This window comes from Aquarana catesbeiana, linkage group LG13 (assembly GCF_042186555.1).
Source record: "Aquarana catesbeiana isolate 2022-GZ linkage group LG13, ASM4218655v1, whole genome shotgun sequence".
Taxonomy (NCBI): Eukaryota; Metazoa; Chordata; class Amphibia; order Anura; family Ranidae; genus Aquarana; species Aquarana catesbeiana.
In genome coordinates, this window is record NC_133336.1 from 39,227,426 (window position 1) to 39,244,786 (window position 17,361).

Here is a 17,361-nt window from a genome sequence, read left to right on the forward strand (position 1 = left end):
TTTTTTTTTTTTGGTGGGGAGGCACCTTAACTTAAAAAAAAATGACAGTCCTAATTAATGAACAGGTAATCCTTTGACTTGTGTGCACATACATAGCATGAGCGCTACAACAATGAAGCCAACCGCTTCACCACAACTCCCGGCATGCTTTGCTTGCTATGGGCGGGGCGTGGCTTCTCTCCCCCCGCCCCCCCCCCCCCCCCCCCAACCGCAACACGCACGTACACGCTGACGTCGTCCCGTGACGCGCTGTAGGACGTAGCCCCGGAACGTTGCTGTGGTAGCGGCGCGCGCCATGTTGGGACAGACGGGAAGCGGCTAGGCGGCGGGGTTCCGGCCGCTCTTTGTTGTTGTCACAGCCGGCTCCGCCTCTACGGTGTGTGCCGGCTTCCTCATGCCCAGGGGGTCGCGGCTGGCGGGAGGACTGGGGTCACCATGCCTTTGTGAGTATTTTCTTTTTATTCCGGGGGGTGGGGGGGGGGGGGACGTCGTGACCCTGCTGGTGTCGGTGGGGCGGGCAGTGCCGCGTTGTACAGGGGGCACGGTACCGGGCCGCCCCCCCCGGCTTGTTGTATGTGGGTAGTAGACGGGTGAGGGGGGCCCGGGGCTCCTGTATAGTAAACAGTGCCAAGAGCAAAGTGCAGGGAGCCGGGGCAGCCAATCAGGGCTCGCTGTAGTTTAACCAGTTCGGTGCTGGGTGGGCTGCGGTTGCCATGGGTACTGCCCTTTCCGCTTACAGCTCTCCTCCATGCTCTGGGTAGTGAGCTCAGCCATCAGCCATTGTTTTGGATCGGTTAGATGTCTGCTGAGGGATGGGAGGGCCCCTGGGGGCCCCTTTTTCTTCTTGGCTCATTATGTCTATAACTGGCAGTGTCGCCCAGTGCAGAGCGATCAGGATCAGACTTCAGGTTTACATCTGCTTGTTATCCATGGATCCACATTGCCTGCGATAGCCCTGTACTGGGAGGACGTTTTATTATAATGGGTCGAGTGGTAAAGGAACTACAGTGCCTGGGTGGGTTGTGTTTTGTTTGTTTTTTTTTTACTGTAATTTGGGGCCCATTAACCCTACGTGTGTTGGGCTGCGTTGCTCCATGCAGGCCTGGTGCACCAAGACCCCATTCCCAGGGGAGCGTGTGCAGGACCTGCTGAAACATGCTTCGTGTTTGCGCTCACATTATTTCTTAGGGCCGGTTCACACCACATGCAGTCCAGTGTGTTGTTTGTTTTTTTCTCCTGCATCAAAGACGCATAGATGGTAGGTTGTATAGTTTTCAATGGCATAGTTCACACCAGTGCATTCCAGTTCCAAAAAAAAAAGTAGAACATGTTGCTTTTTTTTTTTTTCTGCACTGGAATGTACTGGAGCGCGGTAAAACGCACCGGAACGCACACATCCTTATTTAAAGCGGAGTTCCACCCAAAAATGGAACTTCCGCTTTTTGGAATCCCCCCCCCCCCCTCCGGTGTCACATTTAGCACCTTTCAGGGGGAAGCAGATACCTGTCTAATCCCAGTTATTTGCTCCCACATACTGCGGCTATCTACGCCATGTCCCCCCGCTGTCTTCTGGGAGACGCACAGGTCCCAGAAGACAGCAGGGAGATCGCGCGACTCGCGCATGCGCAGTAGGGAACCAGGCTGTGAAGTCGCAAGGCTTCATTTTTTGATTCCCTTACCAAACATGCCTCAGACTAGCACGTTATGAGAAACTCACATTAAAGCGGACCTCTACCCAGAAGGGGAAGCTCCGCTTGTTCGCTTCCTCCTCCGTAGCCCCCCCTGGTGCCACATTTAGCACCTTTGGGGGGTGGGGCAGGTACCTGATTTTTGACAGGTACCCATCCCCCACTTCTGGGTGACCTCACAGCGATGAGGTCCCCACAATCCGCCCCCGCCACAGGAATGGCGGCGGCAGCACCCAAGGGCCGATTGGAAAAAAAGGCTAGGGTGCCAACATCGTGGAATTCGTGGACAGGTAAATGTTCTAATATTAAAAGTCAGCAGCTCCTGTAATTTTTGGTGAGGGGGGCTGGAGCTCCCCTTTAAAAAGAAGCCCTCCAGCGACGCGCTGTCATCGATGAGAGGGCTTCCATTTTACCCTGGTCTTCCTTCCGAGTTCATGACACTTGGCTACATGAGTAGTCGGGGACACAGTGACGTCACTCCTGTATGTGACGCCGTTTATGGCACAGGCTTTGTATGCCGGACCTTCAGAGCGCATGTGTCGGTGATGTCACCGGCTGTATGCACTCTGAATATCTCCTAAACAGCGCAAGGTAAAGTGTAAACCCCGCTTGGTCAGGTGCACTGTTTAGGAGATATTCACACTGGATGCAGCCAGTTACGTAACCGGTGCATGCTCTCTGATGGTCCAGCATACCTTGCTGGACATTCAGCGCTTTGTGCCGGAACCGAGGGCAGTGACGTCATCGCGGCTCTGGCCAATCACATATTGGCCCTCTCAGTGGCGATAGCATATCGCTGGAGGGCTTAGTTCCAAGGTGAGTATTTCATAATGTGATAGTATGCAATGCATATTAGCGCTTTATGCCATTGCCTTGCAGGTGTTTTTTTTTGTTTACAACATTTGCGGTTTACTACCGCTTTTTAAGAGATATTCACAGTACCTACAGGTAAGCCTTATTGTAGGCATAAGTGGTGTAACAAAGTTTACTGCCACTTTTTAATGGCACCTCAAACGCAGTTTAGGAGATGTGCGTTTTATCACATGTGACTCGCTGTCCAAAAATGGTGCAGGAGCTACAACCTCCCAGTTACATAAAAAATTGGGACGCTGTTTAACCACTTCCCTACTGGGCCATAGTAAAATGACGTCCTTGACTTTGTGAGGGGATATCTGAATGACGCCTGTGGCTACTCATTCTTTCCAGCCGGCGATTCTGTGCACGATAAGAACGATCATATCAGCAGTTTCGCCGCTTGATCGTTCTTATAGGGGACGTCCCCTCACGCCGCCATTCGGTGCTTCTCCGGGCTCTCCCTTTGCCATCGGGGGCCCTGAGAAAGATTCGGCCAGGCGCCAGATGACGACGACAGAGATTTCCGGTGACCAGATGGTCACCAGTCATCTCTATGACCGTCGGAGGCCCCAGATGTAAACAAAGCTGCGATCGCGGCTGTCAGCATGAGATCGGTGAATTTTTTTTTTTTTCTCAATCTCATGCTTTCCAGCCTGGAGGAGAGATGTCTTGTTGACCCCGCATCTCTCCATAAAGAGGACCTGTCACAATAGATTCCTATTACAAAGGATGTTTACATTCCTTGTAATAGGAATAAAAGTGATCAAAAAATAAAAATGTAAAAATAATTTTAAAACGCCCCTGTCCCCGGTAGCTTTCCCTCAGAAGCGAGCGCACACGCAAGTCCCACCCACATATGTAAACGCCGTTCAAACCACACATGTGAGGTATCGCCGCGTGCGTTAGAGCACGTGCAACAATTCTAGCACTAGACCTCTTCTGTAACTCAACTGGTAACCTGTAAACATTTTCACAGCGTCGCCTATGGAGATTTTTAAGTACCGAAGTTTGGCGCCATTCCATGGCTGTACAAAATTTTAAAGCATGACATGTTGGGTATCTATTTACTCAGCGTAACATCATCTTTCACATTATACAAAAAAAATTGTGCTAACTTTACTGTTGTTTTTTAGTTTTTTTTTCCAAAAAAAAAAACAAGTTTGAAAAATGATTGCGCAAATACCGTGCGAGATAAAAAGATGCAATGACCGCCATTTTATTCCCCAGGGTGTCTGCTAAAAAAAGCATATATAATGTTTGGGGGTTCTGAGTAATTTTCTAGCAAAAAATGATGATTTTTACATGTAGGAGAGAAGTGCCAGAATAGGCCCGGTATGGAAGTGGTTAAAGTCTACATAACAGTATGTAATGATTGGCAAACCTCATAAACCCATATTTTATTCCTAATTCAAAACATATAAAATGTTTACAATGAGAAAATGTACCATTTTAAGAAAATAAAACAGGTCTTTTGAAATGGACAGCAGTAACACATTTAAAAAAAGTTAGGACAGGGCAAAAAAATAGCTGGCAGCGTAAGTGGTGGTACTAACATGGAAGATCTGAAAGAACACTTTGCAACTAATTGGCAGAAGCTCAATAACATGAAGAAGAAGTAAAGATGGACAGAGGTTCACCAATCTGTGAAAAGCCGCAAATAATGTTCCTCAATACAAAATTGCAAAGACTTTAAAGATATCATCATCTACAGTACATAATATCAAAAGATTCTGGCGAAATCTCTGTGCGCAAGGGACAGGCCGAAATACAATATTGGATGCCTGTGATCTTCAACCCCTCAGATGGAAGTGCATTACAAACAGGCATGATTCTGTGATGGACATCACTGCATGGGCTCAGAAATTCCAGAGATCACTGTCTGTGAACACAGTTCGCCATGCCATCCAAAAATGTAAGGTAAAACTTCTCCAAAGAAGAAATCATATCTGACCATGATGCAGAAACACAGCCGTCTTCTCTGGGACAAAGCTCATTTAAAATGGTCTGTTAGGACTAGTTTACACTTGCTTCAAAACAGGGCTTCGCACATGCTTTGTTACAGCTCTCTGAATGCCAGTCAAAGCTGCTATCACTAAAACGGTTAGCTTACAGTCCTGTTTACATCTTGCATTTGCTTTGGCTTCAAAAATTATACCCCATGTTGCTTTAGTGGTGCTTCAAAGCCTCCATAGAACACTGACAAAGCTCGCCTGAAGCACCTGCAGCTTTTGAGAGGCTTTAATTGAGCTTTAGCTTAGCTAACTTTGGAGAAATTGCATGTATGAGATACAAACACAGCATCTGTCCAGCTTCCACAAAGCTTCAATAGAGCATCATGGAAGCAGCACTGACGCTTCATGGAAGCACCACCAAATCATCAAAAACACATTTTAAAAGCTGTTGAAGCGGTAGGCGCTTTAATGTGTAGAGGAGAGGAAGCTTCATCTTATCAGGGCTCAGTTCAAAAGGTTTCAGAGCAGCATATGCTCCCATCCACATGATGTCTTTTTCAGGGAAGGCCTTGCGTGTTTCATCAGGACAATGATAAACCGCATACTGCCTCTATGACAACAGCGTGGCTTCGTAGTAGAAGAGTCTGGGTGCTTAACTGACCTGCCTGCAGTCCAGACCTTTCACCTATTGAAATGAAAAATACAACAAAGACCACCCTTTTGACTTTTGAACAGTTAGAATCCTATATCAGGCCAGAATGGGATAAAATTCCTCTCCCAAAACTCCAGCAACTGGTCTCAGTTCCCAGACATTTACAGTGTTGATAAAAGAAGAAGATACTACACCGTGTTAAACATGGCTCTGTCACAACTTTTTTGAGATGTGCTGATGCCATCAGTTTCATCATTAAATTTTTTTTTTTTCTAAATATGGTACGTTTTCAGGTTAAACATTTGATATGTTTACTATTGTTAATCAAATATGGGTTTGAGATCATTGCATTCTGTTTTTATGTAGATTTTACACAGCGTCCCAACTTTTTTGGAATTGGGGTTGTACTTTGCATGTGTCACATGTAGGGCAGCCTATTCAAGTGACTGGGTTGCCCTATACTGTCATGTGACAAACACACAGAAAAGCATGAAGAAATGTGACTGTTGCACAGATGTGAATGGCGCTAAGGGCTCATTCACATAAGTGTACAATGTTGTACACCAATGCTAGCGCTGTGTTTGCCTGCATAGGGAGGTGTGGGTGTTGTGTGCAGCCCCTTTCATGTCAGTTGGGACCTAGCAGCTGGACAGACACAGCAACTGTTCCCAGTGTGACATCCATGCAGGTGCATGGCTCCTAACGGAGAATTGTGTGCACCCGCAGAGATGTTAAATTGGGAGCAGAAGCTGTGTCCATGCAGCTGCTGCATCCTGATTGACATGAATGGGACTGCCTTAGTTTGGGTACACGGAACACTTGTGCATCCCCGTGCAGATAAAATATGTTCCATGTGTGGGTGTGCGCTCATGTGAAGGAGGCCTAACCAGCTGAAATCTATTGTCTCTATTAGGCTTTATTTCATATCAGTATTGTGTTGGTGTGCTCTAGGTAAAAACTGACCATGCCGCACTTACATGCTTCACATTGTACTGCGATGCACATTGAAGCTGAACTCCAGGAGGTTCTATTTTTCATGCCTGCATTCCAGCTTGGCTCGAAGGTATGCAGTATCTGGAGTATCAATGGATTCTGTAAATCACTGTAGTAGCCCAAGTTCCATACAGTAAAGAATGCAATCTTCCGGTTGTTGTGCAAGCAGCTTCCTCTGCACACTGAAGACGGGGTCGCTTGCTTGGCACTAAGGATGGGCTCAGGCGTGTTGGCAGCTCCATGTGCCCGAGCCTGCCAGGAAGCTTACACCACGCAGTGCTAATCACAGGCAGTGAGACATTTCCCGATCCACAGCTGCACAGATCGGGAAATGTCTCGCTGCCTGTGATTAGCGATGCGCGGTGTAAGCTTCCTGGCGGGCACGTGGAGTTGTGAACACGCCTGAGCCCATCCTTACTTGGCACCACCATCATTCATAGGATGACTTGTATTTATTTTTGTCAGTGAATACAAGGGGATCTCTGATTGCACCTGATGTAAAAGGTGATGATGTAACTATCTCCACCTCTTCCAGTCACATTACGACTGCCTTGTTTTCATTAAAAAAAACAACAAATACAAGGAGTTTTGTAGGCGGTGCCAAGTGAGTGACCCTCTGTGGTCAGTGTGCAGGAAGCTGCTCTCACATCACCTGGAAAAGTGAGTGGGGCTACTACAGTGATTTACAGCAGCCTTCCATATATAAGATATGTATACTTTGTGCCAAACCTGACCAATGCAAAAATACAAAAATATTATTCCTGGAGTTCCGCTTTAAAGAAAGAAAACTTGTGTATTTTGGCTCCTGCTCTGATCAATAAACCCTGCACATCAACACAACGCACGTCAAGTGCATATAGTGCCCATGAATGCCTACTAAATGCAGTGAAAGTTGTTAGAACCCAGCCCCACCTTTTTGGTAAAGGCCTATAACACCTAATGTGAATTGGACTTCTGGTTTCCAATTCAGGTTTGTGTCTGGTTGTTGTACACCATTCCACATTGCCTAAAGCAGCCCTGTCCAGCCAAAACTTTATTTTTGGATAGAGGGGAGAAGGATTAGAACCCCTGTTGGAGAGATTTCACCTTACTTTCTTGATGACAATGTTTTCTCTGAGCAGAAAGTGAAGGAAAATCTGCAACAGAGACACAGGTAGAAATACAAATGTAATGAAGTAAGGAAAATAGAGGTTTGTCTATCCCATCTATTTCTGTCTCTGTTGCTGTTGGAGAGCTCAGCTCACTTCCTGCAAGTTAAATATTGTCAGCAGGACAGGAAGCTCTCTAAAGCTGGCCATAGGTGGTTAGAGTGCCGGTTCACACTTCTGCACTGTGAATTTGTTCTGTTTTTTTGTCCTGTGTGAGGTGCGAATTTCAGGAGTTGGACATAGCTGTGATTGATGTTCTAGCCAATGGAATCATAAGGTAAAAAAAAAAGTGTTAACTTCCTGTGTACTTCCTGGTTTCTGCGGAGAGTAGTGTGGTGGAATTCGCACATATCTGAACCATCAATGCGATTCAAGAACGATTTACATTGATGTCTATGGAGACTAAATTCGCAACGCAGTAAACTCACAGAAGACCCTTTTTTTTATCGCATCGCATTCATAGAGGAATCACAACGCATGTATGTGAACGACCATCATTGAAAACAATGACTTTAGCGATGACATGCAAATTTAAAGTGTTTTTGACACATCGCATTCTTTATGAACTCGCATCAGTGTGAACCGGCACAGAATCTTGGCCAGTTCAGCAGGGACCATCTGAGATTCGATTCATCCATGGGCAGGCTGATTGTACCCAAGTTAATCCATCAATTGACTTTGATACAACCAGAATGGAATCACTGCCAGTGGCTGTAGCCCCTAGGAGTAATAACTGTTCTCTTGGCAGGGATGGTTCCCCACTGGGAGAACACAATAGCTCTGCTGAGTGATTTTGTTTTTTGTTTTTTCTTTCTGAAACCTGTGCTAGATTTTGTTCAAACTGGAACTCACTTTAGTGGAAATTCACACAAAATATAAAGCTCACAAGATCAGGTAAGAGCCTGATTACATTACCTTAACAATGCAAACTGTAAACAGTCTCATTAGCACATCTAAGGAATGGCTAACAGTGATCTAATTAACTAGCCACCTGGACAAGCCTAGGTGACTCAGGTCACTGCCCACCCAGACAATGCTTTGATTAATCAGCTATCCCACCCCACCTTAGACTGTCCGGCTCCAGTCTGAGACACAGCTCATACAATGTTCTAACAGTCTGAAAAAGTTGAATTTAACTTTATCTAAAGTTGTGTGTGTGTGTGTGTGTGTGTGTGTGTGTGTGTGTGTGTGTATATATATGTGTATATATACACACAAAACTTTAGATAAAGTTAAATTCAACTTTATTTATATATATATATATATATATATATATATATATATATATATATATATATATATATATATATATATATATATATATATATATATTGTCATACTTTACCTGCTCAGTGTGATGGTTTTGCACAGAGCAGCCCCAAACCTCCTCTTCTCAGGTCCCTCTTTGGCTCTCCTGGCCCCTCCTTCCCTGTTGCGTGCCCCACAGCAAGCAGCTTTCTATGGGGGCACCCGAGATGAGCTGCAGATCCATGTGTCCATTCAGACACGGAGCCCTGGTTCGGCCATACCCCATCTCTCTCCTGATTGGCTAACTGACTTTGACAGCAGCGGGAGCCAATGGCACAGCTGCTGTGTCTCAGTCAATCTGGAGGGAGAGTTGCAAACGCCTGAGGCACTCGTGGACATCGCTGGATAGAGATGGGGCTCAGGTAAGTATCAGGGGGTGCTGGGGTGGCTGCTGCACAAAGAAGGCTTTTTATCTTAATGCATAGAATGCATTAAGATAAAAAAAAACCTGCCTTTACAATCACTATAATCTAAGCCTTGCTCTGTGGTCATCACGTTGTTGTCCATCATTGGAGTATTATCTGCTCTCTCCATGGGATCAGAGGCTGAACTGAGCTCTTCACCATGCTCTGACTGGAAGAAGCATACAAAATCCCCTCTCTCCTTCAGATAGGAGGCCTGCCCCTAGTCCCCTCCAAAAGCTCCTGTCCTGGTTGGGTTTGTCACACTGTGGTTGCAGGAAAGATAAACGCATCTATGGCCTGACAGGGGTTCTTATCCTTCCCAACTCTATCCAACTCTGAGATAGGATTAAGTATAATCCTAACTCCAGGAATACTATGACTTAAAGGGTAAGTTCACCTTTACAGAAAACTCTGTAAGGTGAACTTACACAGGTGCCCCTCCTCCTAACCCCCCCCCCCCCCCCCTGACCTGTACCGCCGCAATCTCCAGTTCTAAAACCCCGGTATATCCATGCCAGGTGTTCGGGGCTTAGAAATCCTCCTGAGCTGAATGTCCAAACGTCCCCCAATGTTTTGGAGCATTTTAATTGGTCAGTGCCGACCGATCAGCAGATGCATAGCCCATCCGCTATGTAGAAGACACGAGGATGGAGAGAGGACTCCTAAGCCCTGGGCTCCTGGCGCTAATATACTTAAAACCAGAGATTGTGGTGGTACAGGTTAGCGGGACGGGGGGGGGGCTGTGTAAGTTCACCTTACCGAGTTTTCTATAAAGGTGACTTTAACATTTAAATGGTTTGGACCAAGCTGGCCCAGAGCATAAGGCCTCACTCATGCACACTGGACGTTATAAAAATGCCAGTAGCTTTAGCATGCCGTGTTTTGCGGCGTTTGCATTTTTTAGCAGAACTATGTTGCCACAAAAGCTTGAGGCTCAAAAACGCTCTTAAATGCCAGCCGCGTTTTGTTGTGTTTTCCAGCTGAAAAACTCCTCTTCAAACGCAGTAGTTCTGGGGTTTTTTCCAGCCTGAAAGCGCCCCTGCCAGAAAACTCTGATAAAAGCCTATGTGTGCATGATGGACATATAGGATAACATGCTGCGGTGTTAATTGGCTGTAGAAAAAAAAAACCGCCTGACGCCCAAAACAGCAGCTGTAAAAATGCACAGTGTGCATGAGGAATAATAGAAGAGCTGAGTATGTGTCAGGCTTCATGTACACGGGACGTTTTAAACCTCTCCTGAACTATTTAATTTGACAGATGGTAACCAACGTTTAAAATGTCCGTTGTGCCGCATTTACATGCTTTGTTTGCATTTAGAAGCGTTTTTTACATTGAAAATAGTCAAAAATGTTTCTCCATTAAAAACACGTGTAAACAAAACGCAGCTAGATGCGAGTTACCGTGTTTACACGCTGTTACAGGCATTTGGCGTTTCAAACGTCTGTCCTGAGTGCATTTTTTTGCTTTCCAAAAAATGTTTCTAAACTCAACTGCCTAGAAAGCAGAGTACATGAAGCCTAAGGCCCCTTTCACACAATCGGACCGTTCAGGTCCGCCTGTCAGTTTTGACGGCGGACCTGAACGGGCGCTCCATGTTAGTCTATGGAGCGTCGGATGTCAGCGGAGACATGTCCGCTGAAAAGCAGACGGATGGCTCTATGTCCAGGTCCGTCACTATCGGATCGGGGGACATCTGACGAAAACGGACACGCTGTCCGTTTTCGTCCGATCCCTCCATAGGCGGCAGCGGCGCCTGACAAGCCCCTCCCCGCTCAGTGAGCAGAGAGGGACCTATCATCCGCCGGCTCAGCGGAGAACAACGGACTGATCTCCCGCTGAGCCGGCGAACCGAGGCGGGCTCCGTAGAAACGGAGTCCGCCTCGTGTGAACGGGGCCTAACAGGTACACTTCTTATTTCTTCCTAACTTTGAGGCTTATTTGTGTTGTGTGGGCAGCTAATATGTATCAAGCATCTTTTCTATATGCCAGTCTGTTCCAGTGCATGCTAAAAGTGGGGTTAGGCCACATATTGCTTTTAGATGTGGTCAGACCTACTGTTAGAAATCACGGGGCCCCAAAAAAACCTACCTGCCTGTGCTCCTTCAAAAAAGAAAGTGCCAGTAAATGACATTTATCAGCCCCTCCTTCCAATTCTTTGTACCTCCCCGATGGGGTGATGCCACAAGCACCTAACTGGTAGGCAATAGCTGGAACTGTAGTCCCATCAGTGAGGGAGGATTTACTGCTGCTTATGTATTAGTGCTCAATTTTGAGTCACTGTTTTGCTTCTTTTAAGATGGAAAGCCTTATGAATAGAGAAGGGGACAGATAACATTTCTGTAAGATTTTTATTTTGCTGTGACTCCACTTTCTGCCCTTTTGATGCAAGAAAATAGGGCTTTAGGTGCTCCTGGGTTAAAGCATCTAACCTTTCTAACTCTACACTTTTTTTTTTTTTTTTGTCTTTGACCACATTAGGTTTCCCATCTTTTCCTGTCCTAAAAGGAACCGAGGGAAAATCTTCACAACTGGGACATAGATGGGGAAAAAAACCCTGTCAAAATTGCTAGCCTTTTCCCAAAGCAAAATAACTTTTTCTTGGCGTGAGCCTTAGGCAGGCCATACGCGGTGCAAATTTATTTCCTGCAACCACAGGTTGCAGAAAAGAAATTCGCTTGATTCCACCATTAGCACAGGCAGTGTTGATGGGGTATCAGCAATTGTCTTCTCCCGGCGGGGGGGAAGCCATCCGCGCCAGAAGAAGATGGTGATTCTCGCTATCGGCTATGGCAGCCGCTTGCGATAATTGCAAGTGAATCTGGCAGGCTGGTTGTATCCAAGTTGATCAATCAACTTTGTACATTCAGCCTGCCCATTAGCGGTTCGAATCTTTGCTGGTTCCTGCTGAGTCGGCCGAGATTCGAACCCTCTATGGCCGGCCTTAAATATATATGTACATGTAGTTCTGGTGAGAATGCTAATTTGCACACAAATGGACTATGTAGGAACTGTAAACATGCTTTGTGTCATGCTAATATCACACAGTGGATCTCATTTGGAAAAACGGATTAAAACACTGTATATGATGTTTCTCTGCATTGTTCTCTGTTAATCTTCTGCTTTATGTAAAAAGGCTGTTTGATCCTGGTTTCTGTGATACTTCCCTTCTTCCACTGTCCCCAATCCATCTGATAGAACAGAGCATTAGCAGTCAGGCTGCACATGCTCAGTTTGGTGTGTATTGCTAGAGAGTGTGTTTTTTTTTTTTTTTTTTTTGTTTTTTTTTTTGGGAGAGTGCATGTAATCGGCACGGGGCCAATCACCACTGTCCAGATAGAGGGTCAAGGAAGAATGAAAACTCCTCCTACAAGCTTAAGCAGACACTGATACAGATCACAAGACTGCTATATATTTTTGATCAGAAAAGGTATTTTGCAGTTTATACAGGTGCATCTCAGAAAATTTGAATATTACATATGACCAATAAAAAAAAAAAAAAAAGTTTTTAATACAGAAATATTGACTTACTGAAAAGTATGTATAGTATAGTATGCATACAATACTTGGTCGGGGCTCCTTTTGCATGAATTACTACATCAATGTGGTGTGGCATGGAGGCACTCAGCCTGTGGCACTGCTGAGGTGTTATGGAAGCCCAGGTTGCTTTGATAGCGGTCTTCAGCTCGACTGCATTGTTGGGTCTGGTGTCTCTCATCTTCCTCTTGACAATACCCCACAGATTCTCTATGGGGTTTAGGTCAGGCGAGTTTGCTGGCCAATCAAGTGCACTGATACCATGATCATTAAACCAGGTATTGGTACTTTGGGCAGTGTAGGCAGGTGCCAAGTCCTGCTGGAAAATGAAATCAGCATCTCCATAAAGCTGGTCAGCAGAGGGAAGCATGAAGAGCTTTGGAATTTCCTAGTAGCAGGCCGCAGTGGCTTTGGACTTGATAAAACAGTGGACCAATACCAGCAGATGGCATGGCTCCCCAAATCATCCCTGACTGTGGAAACGTTACACTGGACCTCGTGCAATTTGGATTCTGTGCCTCTCCACTCTTCCTCCAGACTCTGGAAAATGAAATGCAAAATTGTTCACAGTCAGTGATGATTTGGGGAGCCCTGGGGGGGGAGGGGGGGTGTAGTAGTAAAAAGGCTGTTTGATTCTGTCTGCTCCGATCCTCCCCTTCTTCCACAGTCCCCAATCCATCTCCTGATAGTACAGAGACTAGGGGACAAGCTGCACATGCTCAGTTTGGTGTGTATTGCTAGAGTTATTTTATTTTTATTTTTTTCTTGGGGGAGTGCATGTGATCAGCACAGGGCCAATCATCACTGTCCAGACAGAGGATAAGGGGTTATGCAGCCTGACAATAGTGGGAGAATGAAAACTCCTACAAGCTTTAATCAGACACTGATAGAAGTCACAAGACTGCTATATACTGCTGATGAGCAACTTTAGCAGTTTATATTTACTAAAATAATTGCATTTCCATGTTCTATGTTCTGTGGGAGACCAGATATAGTAAATGCAGGGTCCTGGGTTTAGTAACAATTTTTAAAGTAGCCTTGTGATTGCAAAAGACTTGGCAGAGCATCTTCGTTCAGGACACTACATCACATGGCATACGAGTTGTCACACTGCAGTGGATGTGCGTTATGCACTACTTTAATATATCGGTGCTATACAGACGCCTAGAAATTATATTGTCAAATGAGTGGGCAGAACAGTACATTGTGGTGATGTGCTTGTTTCCACACCGCTAAGGTCTGAATTCAGCCTAAATCGTTACTGTGATTGGCTGCTATGTAAAATGTGTTCTTACAGTTTAAATGCCAGATGTGTGATATGTTCTTGTTGATGTGGTCCTGAATTTGACCCCACCAAAAGTTGATGGAATGCATTCATGGCGTGTTCAGTGTTGGGGGCATCATGAATGTGTTCACATTATGCTGCTTCCATTAAAGTCATTGGGCTTCATTCACAAAGCGTTTTCCAAAAAACGTTTTTGCAATACAGTAAAATACTGCATGCGCTATTGCAGTACTTTAGTAGTGAAACTCTGCGGTTTTTAAAGCGGAGCTCAAGTCACCATAATCCTTCTTCCTTTTTTCTTTCTTCTTAGAAGCACCCCCTTGATTGGTGCAGATTTGTAAATTACTATTTAGATACTGTTGCAAATGTAACTTTTTTTTTTTTTTTTTTTTAAATCTGTAAAAAATTACCTGATCCCAGAAACAGGCAGGGGCCATCATGGTTCTGGGCACCTGAAGCCCGCTTGCGTCTGTTTCCGGGATTAGGAGTAACTATCTACCCAGCATGCACCTCCTGATCTCGTTTCTGCACAGTTTGCTGATTGCCATAGCGATGGCAGCGGCAGCTGAACCTCCCGTCATGGCAACCTGTCAATCAAAAGAGAATCGGGTGATTCCCTTGGACTTCTGGGATCCATGATGCCTATATCCCAGGAGTCCAAGGGAATCGCCTGATGACAACATTGCTTAGGTGGCCAGGACTGGAAGTACCGCCAATGCATTTAAAATATAAAGGTATTTAGACATAATAAAAATAATTATATCCATTTAGGGCTTCACTGCGGGTGGGCACGTAAATAAAAGCAACTTGCAAATATGGGTGGAACACCGCTTTAATGCCTGTGGTTGCCGGTGTCCTTAACAAACAAGTGACTGTCATGGTTATTAGGGATGTGGCGGCCACCTGCTCCTTAACAGCCATGAAAATGCAGGCGGCTGTCCTCTCCTTTTTAAAGTGTTTGATAACTCCCCAAAAAATATAGACGGATCCTGGTCCCTTAAAGCAGATTGCACAGCACTTGTGCTGTTTATTCTGCCCCCCTCTAAACTGTAAAAAAAAAAAACCCTGAATCTGCCACTTCCTGTATGCCCCTCTCTATTCTGACCACGAAATTCAGGGCTGTTCAGCCCCGATCACCGCGGACAAAGTACGTCCCTCCGTCATACGCTGCCTGCTCCCCCCCCCCCCCCCCCCCCCCCTCGCTCCCTCCTTCCTGCCTGTCAGCTGTGTCTGTCTGTACATAGTGTGCTGCTATGCCAGCCTCTAATAGATGGACTGGCATAGTCTTATAGAAATGCCTTAACAAACCCGCTCCTTAAATATTGCATGTGTGGACCATTACTTAATTACTGCATAAATGTATTTATTTGCTTTTGTGAATTGACTTTAACGCTGTTTATGCTGTAAATATAGCATGAAGAAATGGCGATTGACATTTTCAGACTCACATGCAGTATTTGGGCAAAAAAACACCTAAATACCGCATGTAATCTGCTTTTGTGACTGGAGCCCATTGTGACATGTTTTACCAAATACCGTAATTAATTGACCCACAGGTATGTTTCTTGGTGATTAGTGAAGTGTGTACACAAGCGTTGTTTCCACCGGCCCAATACTGTAGCTGCCAAGTGTAGCCTTGGTACGGCATGGTGCTGAAAATTTCGGAAGCGTCGCCTAGTATTTTAGGGTATCCTATCCAGCTGCATGTAGCTGCTCTCACAGCCAAACTGAGTTCTGGATCAAAGTGATTTTTTTATTTTTGTTATTATTATTTTTGTATATTCAAGGTATTCACATTTATGTATAATTTGTATGCACATAAATGTTTTCCTGTATGTCCGCAACAGTGTAGATAAGAAGTATTAGTACAAAGCTGCCAGTGTTGGCGAGGCAGAAAATGATATCATACAGTGAAGGCAAGGCCCCATTGGATGGCTGCCAGGCAGATGACCTCATACACCTTTGTCTGAAATAGAGAAATGGCATTTGGGGTCAGACAGTAGAATTTTAATTGCCTTTTGTGATTAATACTGCTTTTACATTACTGGTGTACTGCACTAACTGTTTAGTCGTGGTGAAATGTGAACTGAATACAAGTGCTGCTAATTCCTTCAAATGGCGATTTACTGCAATCATAGAGCAGAGAGGGGTTAGAACGTCTGTTATGTTTTTGTTGCTCTATTAGTGTCTGATGGAACGTCTCACCTCACTTCCTATTCCTGTGGCCACTGTCTCATGGAAAGGAAAATAGGCCTCTGGGAGTGCAGAAATATAAAATGTATCAGTGGTTCCAGTCTTTCCATCCCATAATAATTGGTGTAATTGCTGTATGTATGCCCATTGCAAAGATCTCCTGTTTGTAAGACCCCTGCTATTGGTACAGAAAGTGAGGGATATCCTTTATAGCAATACAGATATGCAAAGGGTGTAACCCTTATCTAAGCGAAAGAAAATAATTGAATTGGAGTTCTACATAACTTTTAATGTGCTAATAAATCAAAATCCCCATGTTTATGTATATTTTTATATCTATTGGTGCTTTTTTTTTTTTACAGCTTTTTTTTTTTTAACTTCTCATTTCACTGATGGCTGGAAACAGTATACTGCAGTAATTATGTTGGAGATCATGTGATCATGGCTGGTAACTGAGGAACAGGATTTCTTAAGACAAGAAATATGTACTTCTTTTTCTCAAAGCAATAATGTGATTCTGTAATACTAATGTGATCAACTTAGTCATGTGATATATGAATAATACCGGAGGGTTTTTTTTTTTTTTCTTCTCTTAAAAGGGTTCTTTAACCACTTGCTTACTGGGCACTTAAACCCCCCTCTTATCCAGACCAATTTTCAGCTTTCAGCGCTGACGCACTTTGAATGACAATTGCGCGGTCATACAACACTGTACCCAAATGAAATTTTTATCATTTTTCCCCCACAAATAGAGCTTTCTTTTGGTGGTATTTGATCACCTCTGCGGTTTTTATTTTTTGTTAAAAAAAAAAATGTAAAAAAAATATATATTTTTTTTAAATATTTTGTTATAAAAAAAAATTAAAACAGGTAATTTTTCTCTTTCATTGATGTACGCTGATGAGGCGGCACTGATAGGTGGCAGTGATGGGCACTGATGGGTGGCAATAATGGGCACTGATCTGTTATGCCCCGTACACACGGTCGGATTTTCCGATGGAAATTGTCTGATCGGAGCGTGTTGTCGGAAATTCCGACCGTGTGTGGGCTCCATCGGACATTTTCCATCGGATTTTCCGACACACAAAGTTGGACAGCAGGAGATAAAATTTTCCGACAACAAAATCCGTTGTCGGAAATTCCGATCGTGTGTACACAAATCCGACGGACAAAGTGCCACGCATGCTCAGAATAAATAAAGAGATGAAAGCTATTGGCCACTGCCCCGTTTATAGTCCCGACGTACATGTTTTACGCCACCGCGTTTAGAGCGATCGGATTTTCCGACAACTTTGTGTGACCATGTGTATGCAAGACAAGTTTGAGCCAACATCCGTCAGAAGAAA

The 17,361-nt window shown here is 44.7% G+C and overlaps 1 protein-coding gene across 2 annotated transcripts in view; it reads left to right on the forward strand.

Moving 5' to 3' along the window:
* Window positions 1–212: 212 nt before the first annotated feature.
* The window catches only part of PAPOLA (poly(A) polymerase alpha), an 88,997-nt gene continuing 71,848 nt past the window's right edge, over window positions 213–17,361 (forward strand). The window contains exon 1 of one of the 2 annotated variants that reach the window (XM_073608567.1): window positions 213–443. In XM_073608567.1, the coding sequence (XP_073464668.1) occupies window positions 436–443 (8 nt within the window). In that variant the 5' untranslated portion in view covers window positions 213–435. The remainder of the gene's footprint in view (window positions 444–17,361) is intronic. The other variant, XM_073608566.1, reaches the window with a different exon arrangement.